The sequence below is a fragment of the Salmo trutta genome, chromosome 18, assembly GCF_901001165.1.
Source record: "Salmo trutta chromosome 18, fSalTru1.1, whole genome shotgun sequence".
NCBI lineage: Eukaryota > Metazoa > Chordata > Actinopteri > Salmoniformes > Salmonidae > Salmo > Salmo trutta.
The window spans coordinates 14923156-14945354 of NC_042974.1; the positions used below are offsets into that span (position 1 = coordinate 14923156).

Consider the following 22199-nt stretch of genomic DNA (forward strand, 5'->3'; position numbering starts at 1 on the left):
GCTGTATCCAGACCAGAGAGCCAGGGCTGTTTCCAGACCAGAGAGCCAGGGCTGTATCCATACCAGAGAGCCAGGGCTGTATCCAGACCAGAGAGCCAGGGCTATATCCAGACCAGAAAGCCAGGGCTGTTTCCAGACCAGAGAGCCAGGGCTGTATCCAGACCAGAGAGCCAGGGCTGTATCTAGACCAGAGAGAGTGATTTGGTTGTATTATTTTTTACTTTCACATAGCTAGCAAATGCAGCCAACTCACAGAGAGGGATGTTATCAAGCTGGCTATGGCTATCCAACACTGGAACTCTTCCAAGTCAAGGTAAGCTTTTGGTTTTATTAATTTAATGCCATCGGGGCCTGCTGAACTGCTTTCTGACTGTAAATTGGGCTGCATGATCATAGGGGGTTTACGAACACATTTGTTCTAGCAGTTATTTTGACTATGACTTGACAACGATGTAGGCTGTGTGTAGCGCTTAGTGGTCATGATATGAAGGTTTGGCTTTGATTTATTTTTTTGCCTGGTCACAGACAGCTGATGAGGGAGTGTGAGAGGGAAAAGGTGAGAGGAGAGCGCGTAGATAGTTGCGAGAAGGAATTACTCTGCCTTCGGGAAGTATTCAGACCACTTGACTTTTTCCACATTGATACATTACAGTCTTATTCTAAAATAGATTAAATAAATAAAAATACTCAACAATCTACACACAATACCCCATAATGACAAAGCAAAAACAGTTAAAAAAACATAAATACCTTATTTACACAAGTATTCAGACCCTTTGCTATGTGACTCGAAAATGAGCTCAGGTGCATACTCTTTCCATTGATCATCCTTGAGATGTTTCTACAACTTGATTGGAGTCCACCTGTGATAAATTAAATGTATTGTACATGATTTGGAAAGGCACACACCTGTCTATCCAAAGTCCCACAGTTGACAGTGCATGTCAGAACAAAAACCAAGCCACAAGGTCGAAGGAGTAGCCTGTAGAGCTCTGAGAACGATTACCAGGAAATGTACTCAAAGCATGCACGGACCAACTGGCAAGTGTCTTCACTGACATTTTCAACCTCTCCCTGACCGATTCTGTAATACCTACATGTTTCAAGCAGACCACCATAGTCCCTGTGCCCAAGGAAGCGATGGTAACCTGCCTAAATTATTACTGCCCCATAGCAATCACGTCAGTAGTCATGAAGTGCTTTGATGGCTCACATCAACACCATCATCCCGGAAACCCTAGACCCACTCCAATTCGCATACCTCCCCAACAGATCCACAGATGACGCAATCTCAATCGCACTCCACACTGCCCTTTCCCACCTGGACAAAAGGAACACCTATATGAGAATGCTGTTCCTTGACTACAGCTCAGTGTTTAACACCATAGTGCCCACAAAGCTCATAACTAAGCTAAGGACCATGGGACTAAACACCTCCCTCTGCAACTGGATCCTGGACTTCCTGACGGGCCGCCCCCAGATGGTAAGTGTAGGCAACAACACATCTGCCACGCTGATCCTCAGCACTGGTGCCCCTCAGGGGTGCGTGCTTAGTCCCCTCCTGTATTCCCTGTTCACCCACGACTATTTACATTGACACGCCCCCCCTTTAGTTTTTACACTGCTGCTACTCACTGTTTATTATCTATGCAGGTACCCTGTATATAGCATCGTTATTTTTATTGTGTTACTTTTTATTTGTATTTTATTTTATTTAGCAAATATTTTCTTAACTCTTCTTGAACTGCAAGGGCCTGTAAGTAAGCATTTCATAGTAAGGTCTACACCTGTTGTATTTGGTGCATGTGTTATACGTTTTGATTTGATTTGAGACAGGATTGTGTCGAGGCACAGATCTGTGGAAGGGTACCAAAACATTTCTCCAGCATTGAAGGTCCCCAAGAACACAGAATCCTCCAAGCTTCACTTCTGGGGGAAACCTTGCACCATCCCTACATGCTGGTGGCATGGTGGTGGCAGCATCATGGTGTGGGGATGTTTTTCAGCTGCAGGGACTGGGAGACTAATCAGGATTGATGCAAAGATGAACAGAGCAAAGTACAGAGAGATCCTTGATGAAAACCTTCTCCAGAGAACTCAGGACCTCAGACTGGGGCGAAGGTTCACCTTCCAACAGGACAATGACCCTAAGCACACAGCCAAGACAATGCAGGAGTGGCTTCGGGACAAGTCTCTGAATGTCCTTGAGTAGCCCAGCCAGAGACTTGAACCCGATCGAACATCTCTGGAGAGACCGGAAAATAGCTGTGCAGCAACACTCCCCATCCTACCTAACAGATCTTGAGAGGATCTACAGAGAAGAATGGGAGAAACTCCCCAAATACAGGTGTGCCTAGCTTGTAGTGTCATACCCAAGAAGACTCGAGGCTGTAATCACTGCCAATGGTGCTTCAACAAAGTACTGAGTAAAGGGTCTGAATATTTATGTAAATGTGATATTTCATTTTTTTTTTTTTATTATAAATTAGCAAATATTTTTAAAATCCAGTTTTTGCTTTGTCATTATAGCTAGATTGATGAGGCAATTTTTAACTTTTTTTAATCAGTTTTAAAATAAGTCTGTAACCTACCAAAATGTGGAAAAAGTCAAGGGGTCTGAATTCTTTCCGAATGCACAGTATATATATAAAAAAAATAAGTGATCATGCTATTTTTTTTGGGCTGCTATGCAAGTGAACTGTGTTTGTGTGTAATCAGGGGTGTATTAATTCCACCGATACTTTCGAAAAACGTATCAGAACAGAATGAAACAGGGATAAACATACCTGAATTTGTCCAATAGAAACTCACATTTGCAACTGTTGGACTAATGATTACACCCTAGATCAGGTAGATGCAGACAAGATTGTGCAAGGAGTTATTGAATGTGTCAGTGACTGTCACCTTGATTTACCAAATTTATCTCGATCTGTGCGCCTACATTGGAAATTTTCATTCATAGGCTAGGTTGTAGCACCTTCATGATGGGTACAGGGAACATTTGAGTATCATGTAGTAGACTAAACCTATCAATGTTACATTGAACTGGGTGAATGGAATATGAATGACAGTCATCCAACATGCTGTAATAGAAATAAGGCCATGCCCATCTTAACTCTTACATCTAGATGTTCCGCTAGCGGAACGTCTGCTCCAATATCCAATGATGGGCGGGGCGCGAAATACAAACTCCTCTAAAATCCGAAAACTTCCACTTTTCAAACATATGACTATTTTACAGCTATTTAAAGACAAGACTCTCGTTAATCTAACCACACTGTCCGATTTCAAAAAGGCTTTACAGCGAAAGCAAAACATTAGATTATGTCAGCAGAGTACCCAGCCAGAAATAATCAGACACCCATTTTTCAAGCTAGCATATAATGTCACAAAAAACAAAACCACAGCTAAATGCAGCACTAACCTTTGATTATCTTCATCAGATGACACACCTAGGACATTATGTTATACAATACATGCATGTCTGTTCAATGAAGTTCATATTTATATCAAAAACCAGCTTTTTACATTAGCATGTGACGTTCAGAACTAGCATTCCCACCGAACACTTCCGGTGAATTTACTAAATTACTCACGATAAACGTTCACAAAAAGCATAACAATTATTTTAAGAATTATAGATACAGAACTCCTCTATGCACTCGAAATGTCCGATTTTAAAATAGCTTTTCGGATGAAGCACATTTTGCAATATTCTAAGTACATAGCCCGGCATCACAGGGCTAGCTATTTAGACACCCAACCAGTTTAGCCTTCACCAAAATCACATTTCCTATAAGAAAAATGGTCTTACCTTTCCTGTTCTTCGTCAGAATGCACTCCCAGGACTTCTACTTCAATAACAAATGTTGGTTTGGTCCCAAATAATCCATCGTTATGTTCCATCAACGACGTTTTGTTAGTGCGTTCAAGACACTATCCCAATGGTAAGTCACGGTGTCGAGCATGGCGCAGAACGTGACAAAAAATGTCTAAATATTCCATTACCGTACTTCGAAGCATGTCAACCGCTGTTTAAAACCAATTTTTATGCAATTTATCTCGTAGAAAAGCGATAATATTCCGACCGGGAATCTGCATGTCTGTAAACTGAGGGAAAAACCGAAAGACGGGGGCGGGGCAGGTCGCGAGCCTAAGCATTTCTCCACTGATTGCCCACTTAGCTTTTGCTCTCGTGTGCTTCAGCCAGGGCTTTGAATTACGTCATTCCTGTTTTTCCCGGGCTCTGAGAGCCCATTGGAGACGTGGGAAGTGTCATGTAAGAGCAGAGATCCTTTGTAATAGATAGAGAGAATCAACAAGGGCAAGAAATGTTCAGACAGGGTACTTCCTGAACAGAACCTTCTCAGGTTTTTGCCTGCCATAGGAGTTCTGTTATACTCACAGACACCATTCAAACAGTTTTAGAAACTTTGGAGTGTTTTCTATCCAAAGCTAATAATTATATGCATATTCTAGTTTCTGGGCAGGACTAATAATCAGATTAAATCGGGTATGTTTTTTATCCAGCCGTGAAAATACTGCCCCCTAGTCATAAGAGGTTAAATGGCACCGACCGCCACTGGTGTGTATGTGTAGAGGAAATGTCTGCGCTCAGAGTAGATTTACTTGTTGGCATGGCTCACTATTGCAGTGTCAGGTATACCTTATTTTGTATCACATGTCAATCAAAGTGATGAGGTGAACGTTGTCTTACCCAAGGAACCAAATAGGACCTCCGTTCTGAAAGGAATTGTGAAGTAGAAGGACCCTTTTAGCATAGCTAGTCCTCATTCCTCCTGCTTCAGTAGAAAACCACTTCTGTAAATGGCAACCGCTCAAGGTAGAGACAAGGGTTGCATCCCAAATGGTATCCTATTCTCTAGTGCCTATGGGCCCTGATCAAAAACAGTGAGCTACATAGAGAATAGGTGGCCATTTGGGACAGTCCTGGTCAAAAATAGTGAACTATTTAGGGAATAGGGGGCCATTTGGGACACATCCTAGGTGTGCAGAATGTGTAAAGCATGCATGAGAGGAGGAAGTGAAGGGGGCACTTTATATCCCTACTCCCTTACTCCCCCACTACCCTATTCCCCACCAGCCCCCTACTCACCCACCACCTATTCCCCCACTCCCCCCAAATCAAATCAAATCAAATGTATTTATATTGCCCTTACATCAGCTGATATCTCAAAGTGCTGTACAGAAACCCAGCCTAAAACCCCAAACAGCAAGCAATGCAGGTGTAGAAGCACGGTGGCTAGGAAAAACTCCCTAGAAAGGCCAAAACCTAGGAAGAAACATAGAGAGGAACCAGGCTATAAGGGGTGGCCAGTCCTCTTCTGGCTGTGCCGGGTGGAGATTATAACAGAACATGGCCAAGATGTTCAAATGTTCATAAATGACCAGCATGGTCAAATAATAATAATCACAGTAGTTGTCGAGGGTGCAACAGGTCAGCACCTCAGGATTAAATGTCAGTTGGCTTTTCATAGCCGTTCATTGGGAGTATCTCTACCGTTCCTGCTGTCTCTAGAGAGTTGAAAACAGCATGTCTGGGACAGGTAGCACGTCCGGTGAACAGGTCAGGGTTCCATAGCCGCAGGCAGAACAGTTGAAACTGGAGAAGCAGCACGGCCAGGTGGTGGACTGGGGACAGCAAGGAGTCATCATGCCAGGTAGTCCTGAGGCATGGTCCTAGGGCTCAGGACCCCCGAGAGAGAGAGAAAGAAAGAAAGAGAGAATTAGAGAGAGCATACTTAAGTTCACACAGGACAGATATAACAGATTGACCCTAGCCCCCCCGACACATAAACTACTGCAGCATAAATACTGGAGGATGAGACAGTAGGGGTCAGGAGACACTGTGGCCCCATCCAATGGCCCCACCACCCTATTCCCCCACCACTCCCCTACTCCAACACTCCACTACTCCCCCACTTCCCTACCAGACCCACCACCCTAATCCCCCACCACTCCCTACTTCCACACTCCCCTACTTCCACACTCCCCTACTCCCACACCCCATTAGTCTCCCACTCCCCTACTCCCACACCCCCTTACTCTCCCATTCCCCTACTCCACCACTACCCTATTCCCCCCTACTCCCCCACCTCCCTATTCCCCCACCTCTCCCCCACTCCCCCACCACCCTATTCCCCCACCACCCTATTCCCCCACCACTCCCCTATTCCACCACTCCCCTACTCCCCCACTTCCCTACCACACCCACCACCCTAATCCCCAACACTCCCATACTTCCACACTCCCCTACTTCCACACTCCCCTACTCCCACACCCCCTTACTCTCCCATTCCCCTACTCCACCACTCCCCTACTTCCACACTCCCCTACTTCATCACTCACCTACTTCCACACTCCCCTACTTCCACACTCCCCTACTCTCCCACTACCCTATTCCCCCAAAACTCCCCTACTCCCCCACCACCCTATTCCCCCACCTCTCCCTCACCACCCTATTCCCCCACCACTCCCCTACCTCCACAGTCCCCCACTCCACCACCCCCCACTCCCCCACCACCCTATTCCCCCTTCACTCCCCTACTCCCCCACTCCACCACCCCCACTCCCCCACCACCCTATTCCCCCACCACTCCCCTACTCCACCACTCCCCCACCACCCTATTCCCCTACCACTCCCATACTCCCCCACTCCCCCACCACTCCCCTACTCCACCACTTCCCATTTCCCTAATCCCCCACTCCCGTTCTCCCCCACCACTCCCCTGCTTCCACACTCCCCTACTTCCTTACTCCCCCATCTCCTACTCCCCCACTCCACTACTCCCATACTCCCCCACCACCCTATTCCCCCATTCCCCTACTCCCTCACCACCTTATTCCTCCACTACTCCCCTACTCCACCTCTCCCCTACTTCACCACTCCACCACTCCCCTACTCCCCCACCACCCTATTCTCCCACCACTCCCCTACTCCCCCACCACCCTATTCCCCTACTCCCCCACCATTCCCCTACTCCCCGATTCCCCCACTCGCCCACCGCGCTACTCCCCCATTCCTCTACTCCCCATTCCCCTACTTCCCCACCCGATATTCCCCCACTCCCCTACTCCTCCACTCCCCTACTCCCCCACCCCGCTACTCCCCCATCACCCACCGATGTCTCCTGCTCCCCCACCCTGCTACTCCCCCACCACCATGCTCCCCCACCCCCCTACTCCCCCACCATCCTCACTGTTTTATTTATACCACATGGAGGGCTGCCTCTCCTTACCACAGTCCTTTTATTAACACTCAGTGATGTCACTCACCCTGCATGGCCTCAGGCCTGTAACTCCCTCAGATTAGAACAGTGCCAATTTCTTACTGTTATTTTTCCTTCCAGAGGTGCTGATTAGCAAAAAATATACCTGAAACAGACCGTGTAGCAAATGGTGAGTTATTGAATTGAGTGATTTGTGTGTGTCATGCTGTGGGGATGGTAACCCACCACAAAGGAACCACTGTGGTTGTGAGAAAGGCTTCTGGAGCACTCTATCCTCAGTTAAGTGTTTTCATGGTAAAAACAGAGACTGTTGTGTTGTGCATGCATTCCAAATAGCACCCTATTCCCTATAAAGTGCACTACTTCTAACCAGGGCCCATAGGGATCTAGTCCAAAGTGCACTATATAAGGAATAGTGTACCATTTGTAGTGCAACCAAGTATATAAAGCTGGTGGGTACAGTAATACTGTGTTGGTGTGTCTTTTTGACTTTGCCTGAGATACAATCCCTCACTCTGTATGTGTCGGTTACTTTCTCTTGATTTACTCTTCCCTGGCTGGTCCTTAGCCTGAACTAAAACCAGATAGACATTAAGAGTGAACATGCTTAGATAAGAATGCCCTTTGTTGGCATATTTCTCCCTGTGATTTCAGTGATGTGTGGGGCTGTTCAGGTTCATTGTTTGTTAACGTTGGAGCCGAAGGTCAATTCTTTCCTACGATGTTCTGAGAGTCTGACTCCTGGTATGCGGTAGAGGTTTGAAAGAGGCTGGGCTCTGCCAGCCAGCCAGCCAGCCAGGTCAGTGTGTCAGTGTATCTGTGAGGCTACGCCTGTCTACATTATTCATCTCTCCTCTTCAGTCGACCGCTCAGACAGCCTCTTCCAGGGGCTTGTGTCTGTATGTGGTGTGATTGTTTGTGCCTGTTCCACCATCCAACCCGACATCTTACAGGGATCCAGTGACACCATTTATTCAGCGAGGTCTATTAATGTGTAGCTCCAGGCCTGGATGGAAAGCATCCTGACAGTCTGAAGACGGGCCCCTTCTCAAGGCTTAATGGTGCTTTAGTATCAAATAGGGTTCATCACACAGTCAGCCAGGCAGTCAGCCAGCCAGCCGGTCAGGCAGCCAGTCAGTCATTTACTCACTAACAAATAGAGACTACACACACAATCAAGAGAACGCACGGATGTAAGTGCGAACACAGGCAATCCACGCATGCAATCTCCTGCCCCTTAGGTTAAGAGGAGATCCCTGGATCTCTTCAAACTGGAAATGATGCCAGGAAACACTAAATGGCCATGTACCAGAACCTACCATCCTCTCTTCTTATCTCCCCTTTGCTCCTCTTCTCTTATCTCCTCCCCTCCTCTCCTGTCCTCACCTCCTTTCCTCTCCTCTCCTCTTATCTTCTCCTTCCCTTTCCTGTCCTCTTATCTCCTCCTCTCCTATCTCCTCCTCTCCTATCTCCTCCTCTCCTCTTATCTTCCCCTCTCTTCTCCTGTCCTCTTATCTCCTCCTCTCCTCTCCTCTCCTCTCCTCTCCTCTCCTCTCCTCTCCTCTCCTCTCCTCTCCTCTCCTCTCCTCTCCTCTCCTCTCCTCTCCTCTCCTCTCCTCTCCTCGTCTTCTGTCCTCTTATCTCCTCCTCTTCTCTCCCCTCCTCTCCTCATTTCTCCTCCTCTCCTCTGATCTCCTCATCCTCTCCTCGCCACTTAGCTCCTCCCCTCCTATCCTCTCCTCTTATCATCTTCTCTCCTCTCCTATCCTCTTATCTCCTCTCCTCTTATCTCCTCCTCTCCTGTCCTCTCCTATCCTCTTATTTCCTCTTATTATTTAGAATTTATAGCCGCAACCTTGCTCTGCAGTTAAATATAATGTCAGACTCCAGGTTCATCGGGGTATATTTCAAAACATCTGGCTTCTGTGTGTGTCTCAACACTGCTTTGAAAATATGTATGCAGTGATCCAGGAGAGTTGAGCTTGCCTGCCTGTCTGCTCAGTCGGTGGTGTGTGTTACATAAACTGTTACATAAACTACTAATTTCAATCCCATTTCACAGACAGACAAGCTGGGCCATTACAAACAAACTGTAGTACCTTTCTTTCAGCACCCTATAGAGGCTTCAAGCTGTTAAATTTGTTGAAATTAGTTCTTATAAAAAAAACGGTCAAATATAATACACTTTCCTTTGTAGAATGGACCATTCATTATCCATGCCGTAATAAATGGTGTATAGGAAAACAGCCAACTTTAATGTGTCCTCAGAGTCGAACAATGCAGAAGGATTCTTCTATATTCAGAACAGAGAGAGGGGCACCAATAGAATACTTAATAGACTACTTTGAGCCCAGACTTAATTGTCAGCGAGTTGTCTAGAACAGGGGTTAAATAGGTCTAATTCACAACATTCTCCAAACTCTGTGTCCAGTCAAGGAACAAGTGGGGCTGAAGATGCCTATCTTAAACCGCGAAGGAAAGACAAGTATTTGTATTTTAGCAGACGACGTTGTAGCTACATCTCTCCTCTCGTGTTCATCTGAGAGAGAGAGAGAGAGCGAGAGAAGAGAATAGAAAAATAATAGTACAATTTGATTGGCAACATATATCATACTAAAGCATGAATAGATGTTAGTTGTTTAGTGTAAAGACATTTCTCCCATGTGAGACAGAGCAGAGAGAGACAGTGGAACCCTCCTAGAGCTCCTGGAACCTAGGGGGCAGCCAAGTGTTCCAGGGGGAACCTCTAGGCACACGTTCCACTCCAGAGCTCTCCAAAAGCTCCTCTCACTCAAAGCTGAGAGTGATCGAGACGTGCTTCCACTCAGTCCTCAATAGGCACCCAGCCCCCTCCACCCTCCACCCCCGCCCCCATGGCCTGGCCACTGCCCTGTTCACCCCGCCGCCAAAGGACAATGCCCTCGTTTTGAAAGGAAAGCAGGGAAAAAGAGGGGCTCGTTGTCACACAATTGCCGGTTTGCTGACAGAACTACCTCATAAATCAAATTGAGCATAATAGGCATTGTTCCCCACAAGAGCTACTCTTCCCACTGAACTGATATCCCTCCTCCTCTTCTCTTCTATTCTACTCACTCCCTTTCTGATTCTTTGCCACTCTTCTCAGAGATGAGTGGGTCAAGTCAGAGGGGGATGTTTTTATTGAGGGGCCTTCTCTTCTACTCTTGTGGTGGATTTGTCAGGTCTTGTCTTCCTACTCTCTCTGTCCAACTCTACCCTCCTTTTACCTTCTCCATCCCTCCAGCCATCCCAACCTCCAACAATTGATTCACAAGGGATTCCCTAAATCAGTATAATCTATCAGCATGCACATTCTACCTCAATCTGCCTTCCCATTCTACCTCTCCCTATCCCTCCCTATCCTCCCTATCCATTCCTATCCCTCCCATATCCGTCCTATACCCCTCCCTATCATTCCCTATCCCTTCATACCCCTCCCTATCTCTTCATATCAAATCAAATCAAATTGTATTAGTCATATGTGCGGAAAACAACAGGTGTAGACCTTACAGTGAAATGCTTACTTACATGCACCCAACCAACAATGCAGTTTAAAAAAATACGGACAAGAATAAGAGATAAAAGTAAGAAGTAATTAAAGAGCAACAGTAAAACAACAATAGCGAGACTCCGGTACCGATTGCGGTGTGTTAGCAGAGAGAACCATCTATGACTAGGGTGGCTGGAGTCTTTGACAATTTTTAGGGCCTTCTTCTGACACCACCTGGTATAGAGGTCCTGGATGGCAGGAAGCTTGGCCAAATGACGTACTGGACCGTTCACACTACCCTCTATAGTGCCTTGCGGTCGGAGGCCAAGCAGTTTCCATACCAGGCAGTGATGCAACCAACCAGGATGCTCTCGATGGTGCAGCTGTAGAACCTTTTGAGGATCCGAGGACCCATGCTAAATCTTTTCAGTATCCTGAGGGGGAAAAGGTTTTGTCATGCCCTCTTCACGACTGTCTTGGTGTGATTGGACCATGTTAGTTTGTTGGTGATGTGGACACCAAGGAACTTGAAGCTCTCAACCTGCTCAACTGCAGACCCATCGATGAGAATGGGGGCATGCTTGGTTCTCTTTTTCCTGTAGTCCACATTCATCTCCTTTGTCTTAATCAGGTTGAGGGAGAGGTTGTTATCCTGGCACCAGACGGTCAGGTCTCTGTCCTCCTCCCTATAGGCTGTCTCGTCGTTGTTGGTGATCAGCTCTACCACTGTTTTTTTCATTGGCAAATTTAATGATGCTGTTGGAGTTGTGCCTGACCGTGCAGTCATGTGTGAACTGGGAGTACAGGAGGGGACTGAGAAAGCACCCCTGAGGGGCCCCTATGTTGAGGATCAGCATGGCGGATGTGTTGTTACCTACCCTTACCACCTTGGGGCAGCCCGTCAGGAAGTCCAGGATCCAGTTGCAGAGGGAGGTGTTTAGTCTCAGGGTCCTTAGCTTGTTGTATTAGCTTTGAGGGCACTATGGTGTTGAACGCTGAGCTGTACTCAATATGAATAACATTCTCACATAGGTCTTATTTTTGTCCAGGTGGGAAAGGGCAGTGTGGAGTGTAATAGAGATTGCATCATCTGTGGATCTGTTGGGGCAGTATGCAAATTGGAGTGGGTCTAGGGTTTCTGGGATAATGGTGTTGATGTGAGCTATGACCAGCCTTTCAAAGCACTTCATGGCTTCAGACGTGAGTGCTACGGATCGGTAGTCATTTAGGCAGGTTACCTTAGTGTTCTTGGGCACAGGCACTATGGTGGTCTTCTTAAAACATGTTGGTATTACAGACTCGGATAGGGAGAGATTGAAAATGTCAGTGAAGACACTTGCCAGTTGATCAGCGCATGCTCACAGTCTGGCCCTGCGGCCTTGTGAATGTTGACCTGTTTAAAGGTCTTATTCACATCGGCTGCGGAGAGCGTGATCACACAGTCTTCCGGAACAGCTGGTGCTCTCATGCATTTTTCAGTGTTATTTGCCTCGAAGCGAGCATAGAAGTAGTTTAGCTCGTCTGGTAAGCTCGTGTCACTGCGCAGCTCTCGGCAGTGCTTCCCTTTGTAGTCTGTAATGGTTTGCAAGCCCTGCCACATCCGACGAGCGTCAGAGCCTGTGTAGTACGATTCAATCTTAGTCCTGTATTGACGCTTTACCTGTTTGATGGTTCGTCAGAGGGCATAGCGGGATGTCTATTAAGCTTCCGTGTTAGAGTCCCGGTCCTTGAAAGCGGCAGCTCTAGCCTTTAGCTCAGTGCTGATGCTGCCTGTAACCCATGGCTTCTGGTTGCGGTATGTACGTACGGTCACTGTGGAGACGACATCATCAATGCACTTATTGATGAAGCTAATGACTGATGTGGTGTACTCCTCAATGCCATCAGAGGAATCCCGCAACATATTCCAGTCTGTGCTAGCAAAACAGTCCTGTAGCTTAGCATCTGCTTCATCTGACCACTTTTTTATTGATCTAGTCACTGGTGCTTCCTGCTTTAATTTTTGCTTGTAAGCAGGAATCAGGAGGATCCCTCCCTATCCCTCCCTATCCTTCCCATGTCCCTCCCATATCCCTCCCTATCCCTTCCCATCCCTTCATATCCTTCCCTATCCCTTCCTATCCTTCCCTATCCCTTCCTTATCCCGACCTATCCCTATCTCTCTTCCTATCCCTTCATATCGCCAGGCCCCATTGTCATTAGAATGAGAGCTGTTGTTCTGAGTTGTTTTGGTTCTAGGCACTTTATGCAGCATGTTAGCACTACATAAGACAAAAAGGTTGCCGGCTGTATCACCATCATTTCTACAGAGAATTAGTGACTAATCCTTTGTATTTGAAGGCTGACTTTGGTTTATATTCTTTGAAGACATTCTAGAAGGCTGTATAAACACTTTAAGTGGGATCAACGCTCTTGAGGAAACAGTGGATTGGAGTGTGTGTGCGTGCGTGCGCGTATGTGTAAGGGCTCACCTGTGTGTGTATATATATAATCAGTATGGCCTGTACTTCTCTATCTAATAATGGTTCTGCTTACTAAGGGGAGATCTGTCATGCTCTTGCAGAGAGATATTCAGTACATCCCCCTATCTCTTTTGATTTCAATAGGCAGTTAATGAGCTTTTGGAAGGAGCCTTGGTTCTCTTCTCTCTGCTTTCTTCTCTTCTGATATGTCAGCAATCAATCTCATATGATTAAGCAATAAGGCCCGAGGGGGTGTGGTACATTGTCAATATACCATGGCTAAGAGCTGTGCGGAGTGCCTGGATACATCCCTTAGTCGTGGTATATTGGCCATATACCACAAACCCCTGAGGTGCCTTACTGCTATTATAAACTGGTCACCAATGTAATTAGAGCAGTAAAAATAAATGTTTTGTCATACCCATGGTAAATGGTCTGATATAACACGGCTGTCAGCCAATCAGCATTCAAGGCTCAAACCACCCAGTTTATAATCAGAATTAGATCAATGGCTGGCTCTTGAAATACTCTGTTGAAACTACTACACATATCTGCCATTTCACTAGTTACCTCACACCCTCCTGGGCTTTGTCTCTTTTATTTCATCACTCTCTCTCCCTCTCTACCCCCCCCTCTCTAACGCCCCCTCTCTCCATTCAAGGGCTATATTGGCATGGGAAACATATGTTAACATTACCAAAGCAAGTGAAGTAGATAATAAACAAAAGTGAAATAAACAATACAAATTAACAGTAAACATTACACTCACAGAAGTTCCAAAACAATAAAGACATCGCAAATGTCACATGAAATCTACATACAGTTTTGTAATGATGGGCAAATTGTTAAAGTACAAAATTGAAAATAAATAAACATAAATATGGGTTGTATTTACAATACTGTTTGTTCTTCACTGGTTGCCCTTATCTGGTTGCAACAGGTCACACATCTTGCTGCTGTGATGGCACGCTGTGGTATTTCACCCAATAGATATCGAAGTTTATCAAAATTTGATTTTTTTTCAAATTCTTTGTGGGTCTGTGTAATCTGAGGGAAATATGTGTCTCTAATATGGTCATACATTTGGCTGGAGGTCTCTGTTTTGCTCTCTGTTTCCCTCTCCAACACCCCCTCTCTTTCCTCTCTTACTTGCACTCTCTCTCAGAAAGGGAATTTGCACTATACACCATGTCTAGTAGTTCATTGAAGGGACCAGCCAGTAGTTCATGTCCATGAGTCAGCCATGAGGTGCAGTAGTCTTAGCCAATTGCTCATATCTATGAATCAGCCATGAGGTGCTGTAGTTTTAGCAATGAGGTGCAGTAGTTTTAGCCAGTAGTTCATGTCCATGAATCAGCCATGGGGTGCAGTACTTTTAGCAATGAGGTGCAGTAGTTTTAGCAATGAGGTGCAGCAGTTTTAGCCATGAGCTGCAGTAGTTTTAGCAATGAGGTGCAGTAGTTTTAGCCATGAGGTGCAGTAGTTTTAGCCAGAAGTACATGTCTATGAATTAGACATGAGGTGCAGTAGCCTTAGCCAGTAGTACATGTCCATGAATTAGCAATGAGGTGCAGTAGTCTTAGCCAGAGGTACATGTCCATGAATTTGCCATAAGATGCAGTAGTCTTAGCCAGAAGTACATGTCCATGAATTAGCCATGAGATGCTGTAGTCTTAGCCAGATGTACATGTCCATGAATTAGCCATCAGTTGTAGTAGTCTTAACCAGAAGTACATGTCCATGAATTAGAACCTGCTGTAGCCAGCTAGCTATCCATGTGTTTTTTTTCTTCATGACCAAAACACAATGTTCTATTTTTAGCTGATATTGGAATGAATATCAAATCAAATGTATTTATAAAGCCCTTCTTACATCAGCTGATATCTCAAAGTACTGTACAGAAACCCAGCCTAAAACCCCAAACAGCAAGCAATGCAGTTGTAGAAGCACGGTGGCTAGGAAAAACTCCCTAGAAAGGCCAGAACCTAGGAAGAAACCTAGAGAGGAACCAGGCTATGAGGGGTGGCCAGTCCTCTTCTGGCTATGCCGGGTGGAGATTATAACAGAACATGGCCAAGATGTTCAAATGTTCATAGATGACCAGCATGGTCAAATAATAATAATCACAGTGGTTATCGAGGGTGCAACAGGTCAGCACCTCAGGAGTAAATGTCAGTTGGCTTTTCATAGCCGATCATTCAGAGTATCTCTACCACTCCTGCTGTCTCTAGAGAGTTGAAAACAGCACGTCTGGGACAGGTAGCACGTCCGGTGAACAGGTCAGGGTTCTATAGCCGCAGGCAGAACAGTTGAAACTGGAGCAGCAGCACGGCCAGGTGGACTGGGGACCCCATGAAGTCATCAGACCAGGTTGTCCTGAGGCATGGTCCTAGGGCTCAGGTCCTCTGAGAGAGAGAAAGTAAGAAAGAATTAGACAGAGAATACACAAGCCGGCAAGTATATAAGTATGTTTTACAATTATACATCTGATTATTTCACATGGACTGAATGTGGGAAGCTAAAAAGGCTAGCTAGCTTGCTATGTTTTTAGCCAGGCTAAAGCCAGCTAGCCAGGTTGCCAGCTAGCTACTACTAGCAAGGGAAAGCAACTCTTCCTTGCTTTCACCAAATGAAAAGACATAACAAGAAAACGTTGCCACCTCGTGAATGGGAGTGGGACTGGTGGGGATATCATGTTAACAAAAAGTGTCCAATGCTCCAAAAATCCCGCTCCGCACACAAACACACATGTAGATCAACTGAGTGAAGCTTGTAGTCACCTTAACAGCAGTCCGGGTGTGTAAACACTCACTGTGGGATTGCACAGCGCAGGGCCTTTTATCATGCTGTGTAACTCTGCCCCTGCACAACAAAACAGTCTGATACTCAGGCGACAATAGGCTAACAGGAACCCTTATCTCGGTCAGTGTATGCACCCTGACAGCCTGCCTGCATGGGTTATCTGAATACAATTCAAAGGGCTCCAATGGCATGGGAAACGTGTTTACATTGCCAATGCAAATGAAAAAAATTAAAACAAAACAATGACAAAAACCAACAACAACTGGACATGAAAGAAATTTAGAAATCAAGAAATTTAGAACCAGGAACAGATATAGCCCTTGGTTCTCCCCAGACCTGACTGCCGTTAACCAACACAAAAACATCCTATGGCATTCTGCATTAGCATCAAACAGCCTCTGTGATATACAACTTTTCAGGGAAGTTAGAAACCAATATACACAGGCAGTTAGAAAAGCTAAGGCTAGCTTTTTCAAGCAGAAATTTGCTTCCTGCAACACAAATTCAAAAAAGTTCTGGGACATTGTAAAGTCCATGGAGAATAAGAACACCTCCTCCCAACTGCCAACTGCACTGAGGATAGGAAACACTGTCACCACCGATAAACCCACTATAATTGAAAATTTCAATAAGCATTTTTCTACGGCTGGCCATGCTTTCCACCTGGCTACCCCTACTGCAGTCAACAGCACTGTACCCCCCACAGCTACTCGCCCAAGCCTTCCCCATTTCTCCTTCTCCCAAATCCATTCAGCTGATGTTCTGAAAGAGCTGCAAAATCTGGACCCCTACAAATCAGCCGGGCTAGACAATATGGACCCTTTCTTTCTAAAATTATCTGCCGAAATTATTGCAACACCTATTACTAGCCTGTTCAACCTCTCTTTCGTGTCGTCTGAGATTCCCATAGATTGGAAAGCAGCTGCTGTTATCCCCCTCTTCAAAGGAGGGGACACTCTTGACCCAAATTGCTATAGACCTATATCCATTCTACCCTGCCTTTCTAAGGTCTTCGAAACCCAAGTCAACAAACAGAGTACCGACCATTTCGAATCCCACCGCACCTTCTCCGGTATGCAATCTGGTTTCAGAGCTGGTCATGGGTGCACCTCAGCTACGCTCAAGGTCCTAAACGATATCGTAACCGCCATCGATAAGAAACAATACTGTGCTGCCGTTTTCATTGACCTGGCCAAAGCTTTCGACTCTGTCAATCACCACATCCTCATCGGCAGACTCAATAGCCTTGGTTTCTCTAATGATTGCATCGCCTGGTTCACCAACTACTTCTCTGATAGAGTTCAGTGTGTCAAATCGGAGGGCCTGTTGTCCGGACCTCTGGCATTCTCTATGGGGGTGCCACAGGGTTCAATTCTTGGGCCAACTCTTTTCTCTGTATACATCAATGATGTTGCTCTTGCTGCTGGTGAGTCTCTGATCCACCTCTAGGCAGACGACACCATTCTGTATACTTCTGGCCCTTCTCTGGACACTGTGTTAACAACCCTCCAGACGAGCTTCAATGCCATACAACTCTCCTTCCGTGGCCTCCAACTGCTCCTAAATACAAGTAAAACTAAATGCATGCTCTTCAACCGATCGCTGCCTGCACCTGCCCGCCTGTCCTGCATCACTACTCTGTACGGTTCTGACTTAGAATATGTGGACAACTACAAATACCTAGGTGTCTGGTTAGACTGTAAACTCTCCTTCCAGACTCACATCAAAACATTTCCAATCCAAAGTTAAATCAAGAATTGGCTTCCTATTTCGCAACAAAGCATCCTTCACTCATGCTGCCAAACATACCCTCGTAAAACTGACCATCCTACCGATCCTCGACTTTGGCGATGTCATTTACAAAATAGCCTCCAATACCCTACTCAACAAACTGGATGCAGTCTATCACAGTGCCATCCGTTTTGTCACCAAAGCCCCATATACTACCCACCACTGCGACCTGTACGCTCTCGTTGGCTGGCCTTCGCTTCATAATCGTCGCCAAACCCACTGGCTCCAGGTCATCTACAAGACCCTGCTAGGTAAAGTCCCCCTTATCTCCGCTCACTGGTCACCATAGCAGCACCCACCCGTAGCACGTGCTCCAGCAGGTATATCTCTCTGGTCACCCCCAAAGCCAATTCCTCCTTTGGCCGTCTCTCTTTCCAGTTCTCTGCTGCCAATGACTGGAACGAACTGCAATAATTTCTGAAACTGGAAACACTTATCTCCCTCACTAGCTTTAAGCACCAGCTGTCAGATCAGCTCACAGATCACTGCACCTGTACATAGCCCATCTATAATTTAGCCCAAACAACTACCGCTTCCCCTACTGTATTTATTTATTTTATTTATTTTATTTTGCTCCCCATTAACTCTTTTTCTACTTTGCACTTTCTTCTACTACAAATCTACCATTCCAGTGTTTTAACTTGCTATATTGTATTTACTTTGCCACCATGGCCTTTTTTTGCCTTTACCTCCCTTATCTCACCTCATTTGCTCACATTGTACATAGACTTATTTTTCTACTGTATTAATGACTGTATATTTGTTTTACTCCATGTGTAACTCTGTGTTGTTGTATGTTGTCGAACTGCTTTGCTTTATCTTGGCCAGGTCGCAATTGTAAATGAGAACTTGTTCTCAACTTGCCTACCTGGTTAAATAAAGGTGAAATAAAAAAAAAAAAAATGAACAGTAAATGGGGGGAGGGGGGAATAAATAAACAGATTAATATGGGTTGTATTTCCATTGGTGTTTCTGACTCACTTGTTAACCTTTTCTTGTAGCAGAAAAATCTGCTGCTGTTACTGCACACTGCTGCACTTGATCAGGGTTCAAACAAGATAATATCATGCTTCTAGTGTCCATTTATGCGTATGTGTCCTGCAGGGTTGTATCAAGGTTGTGTGTCCTGCAGGGTTGTATCAAGGCTGTGTGTCCTGCAGGGTTGTATCAAGGCTGTGTGTCCTGCAGGGTTGTATCAAGGCTGTGTGTCCTGCAGGGTTGTATCAAGGCTGTGTGTCCTGCAGGGTTGTATCAAGGCTGTGTGTCCTGCAGGGTTGTATCAAGGCTGTGTGTCCTGCAGGGTTGTATGAAGGCTGTGTGTCCTGCAGGGTTGTATCAAGGCTGTGTGTCCTGCAGGGTTGTATCAAGGCTGTGTGTCCTGCAGGGTTGTATGAAGGCTGTGTGTCCTGCAAGGTTGTATGAAGGCTGTGTGTCCTGCAGGGTTGTATGAAGGCTGTGTGTCCTGCAAGGTTGTATCAATGCTGTGTGTCCTGCAGGGTTGTATCAAGGCTGTGTGTCCTGCAGGGTTGTATCAAGGCTGTGTGTCCTGCAGGGTTGTATGAAGGCTGTGTGTCCTGCAGGGTTGTATGAAGGCTGTGTGTCCTGCAAGGTTGTATGAAGGCTGTGTGTCCTGCAGGGTTGTATGAAGGCTGTGTGTCCTGCAAGGTTGTATCAATGCTGTGTGTCCTGCAGGGTTGTATCAAGGCTATGTGTCCTGCAGGGTTGTATGAAGGCTGTGTGTGTGTGTGTGTGTGTGTGTGTGTGTGTGTGTGTTTGTGTGTGTGTGTGTGTGTGTGTGTGTGTGTGTGTGTGTGTGTGTGTGTGTGTGTGTGTGTGTGTGTGTGTGTGTGTGTGTGTGTGTGTGTGTGTGTGTGTGTGTGTGTGTGTGTGTGTGTTAATGAGCATGTATAAGCAGGAGTACTAGTTCCTGTAATCTCCTGTTTATAGCAGGACCACCTCACCTCCAGCTAGCGGGTATCAGAAACACATGTGATCACATGTAGAAATCAGAGACATACAGGGTTTTCTGCCAGAGGCTCCAGGGGTTCTCCACCAGTGAGGGAAATGGGATCTGTGTCCCGGTGTCCTTCAAAGCCCCTCTTATCGCCTCACCATAATCCACTCTCTATGATTGGCTACCATTTCTGAAACACGAAACCGCAGTGGAGAGCACATTCACTTTTCATTCAAAATGTGTTGTTCTTATAGGTTTTACTTTATAGGTTTTACATGTCTGTCTCTCTCCCCCTATCACAGCCACCCTTTCCTGGCCCGGGCCTTGTTAGAAACATTGGCTGGTCTGAAACATGTCGCATCTCCTTTCAGACTGCTCCAGGTCTTGTTGTTGAAGCAGCACTCCACCATGGGCATGCCACAGAGGGCTCTAGCTGAGTCAGTGAAAGGCAGATTAAGCTTTGCTGCCTAAGTGGTTAATGGTTTGAAGAGGCAGGGTGGATTTAGACTTAGCCCAGCCTCACTGGACCATTAGGGTAGTTGGCACAGCCAGACAAATAGACAGACAGAGGGATGAGACCGGGCACTTCTCTGTTTGCTATTGCCCAGGTAAGAAGTGGCCTTCTCTGACTGACTGGCTCATTGATTGTAGAACACTGCTCTCCATCTGGTTGATAACTATATGCAAGATTATGCTCTCTCTCTCTCTCTCACTCTCTCTCTCTCTCTCTCTCTCTCTCTCGCTCTCTCTCTCTCTCTGATTGCTTTAAAATGTAATATTTCATAGTTGTAATAGTCATGAGTCATAGATTTTCTTTTAACCCTGTCCTCCTTCTGCTCAGGGAGCTGATGCCCAAGACCCTGGAGGGCCAGATCACCATGGAGAAGACCCCCAGCTACTTTGTGACCAGAGAGGCCCCAGCCCGGATCTCCGTCATGTCCCGGGACACCAAGCTGATTGTGGTGGTGAGGGACCCCATCACCAGGGCCATCTCTGACTACACACAGACGCTGTCCAAGAACCCAGACATTCCCACCTTCGAGAGCTTGACCTTCAAAAACAGGACTACGGGGCTTATCGACACATCCTGGAGCGCCATCCAGATCGGCATCTATGCCAAGCACCTGGACAACTGGCTGCAGTACTTCCCCATGGGCCAGATTCTGTTCGTGAGCGGGGAGCGTCTGATCAGCGACCCGGCCGGAGAGCTGGGCCGGGTGCAGGACTTCCTGGGACTCAAGAGGATCATCACAGACAAACACTTCTACTTCAACCAGACCAAGGGCTTCCCCTGCCTCAAGAAGGCTGAGGGCAGCAGCAAGCCCCACTGCCTGGGCAAAACCAAAGGGCGGACCCACCCCAACATCCACCCAGAGGTGGTGCAGAGGCTACGGGACTTCTACAGGCCTTTCAACATGAAGTTCTACCAGATGACGGGACATAACTTTGGTTGGGATTGATGGATGTGAATTTGGGAGAACACATTGTTTATTTTCTTCTCTGTAATTCAATGAATGGCAAATAAGACATGGGAGATGTTGCTATATATATGTGTGTATATATATATGTGTATATATATATATATATATATATATATATATATATATATGTATATATATATATATATATATATATATATGCATATATATATATGTATATATATATATATGCATATATATATGTATATATATATATATATGCATATATATATGTACATGTATGTGTGCGTGTGTGTAAAATGTACAGAAATCTATTTTATAATAATTTATTTTTTATTTCTAAGCAATTAATTCACTAAGCTGCCTAACCATATATGTACATGCATAATATCTGGCCCACACTTTGTTTTATATTTTTTACATTCCACCTTTAATGTTTTTTTTCTTTATTCTTCACTTAATGGTCCTTCATGTCAACTCAGTGGAGTTAAAATGGTCCCTCATGTCAACTCAGTAGAGTTATAATGGTCCCTCATGTCAACTCAGTAGAGTTAAAATGGTCCCTCATGTTAACAGTATAGTTTAAGTAAGAATAGAGGGATATTGATTAAGGCCCTGTTTTATGGGTATAGTAATGCATACTCCATTCATGTGCATTCTGATTTAAACATTCATAATCAATAGCCATCATCAAACCCTTCCTCAATAGCCATCATCAAACCCTTCCTCAATAGCCTTCATCAAACCCTTCCTCAATAGTCATCATCAAACCCTTCCTCAATAGCCATCATCAGAACCTTCCTCAATAGCCATCATCAAACCCTTCCTCAATAGTCATCATCAAACCCTTCCTCAATAGCCTTCATCAAACCCTTCCTCGATAGTCATCATCAAACCCTTCCTCAATAGCCTTCATCAAACCCTTCCTCAATAGCCTTCATCAAACCCTTCCTCAATAGCCTTCATCAAACCCTTCCTCAATAGCCATCATCA

The 22199-nt window shown here is 45.6% G+C and overlaps 1 protein-coding gene across 1 annotated transcript in view; it reads left to right on the forward strand.

Annotated features, from left to right (window-relative positions):
- Positions 1-21278, forward strand: part of LOC115152876 (heparan sulfate glucosamine 3-O-sulfotransferase 3B1) — a 44979-nt gene extending 23701 nt beyond the window's left edge. The window contains exon 2 of the mRNA XM_029697766.1: positions 20609-21278. Within this exon, the coding sequence (XP_029553626.1) occupies positions 20609-21227 (619 nt within the window). The 3' untranslated portion in view covers positions 21228-21278. The remainder of the gene's footprint in view (positions 1-20608) is intronic.
- The last annotated feature ends 921 nt before the right edge of the window (positions 21279-22199 follow it).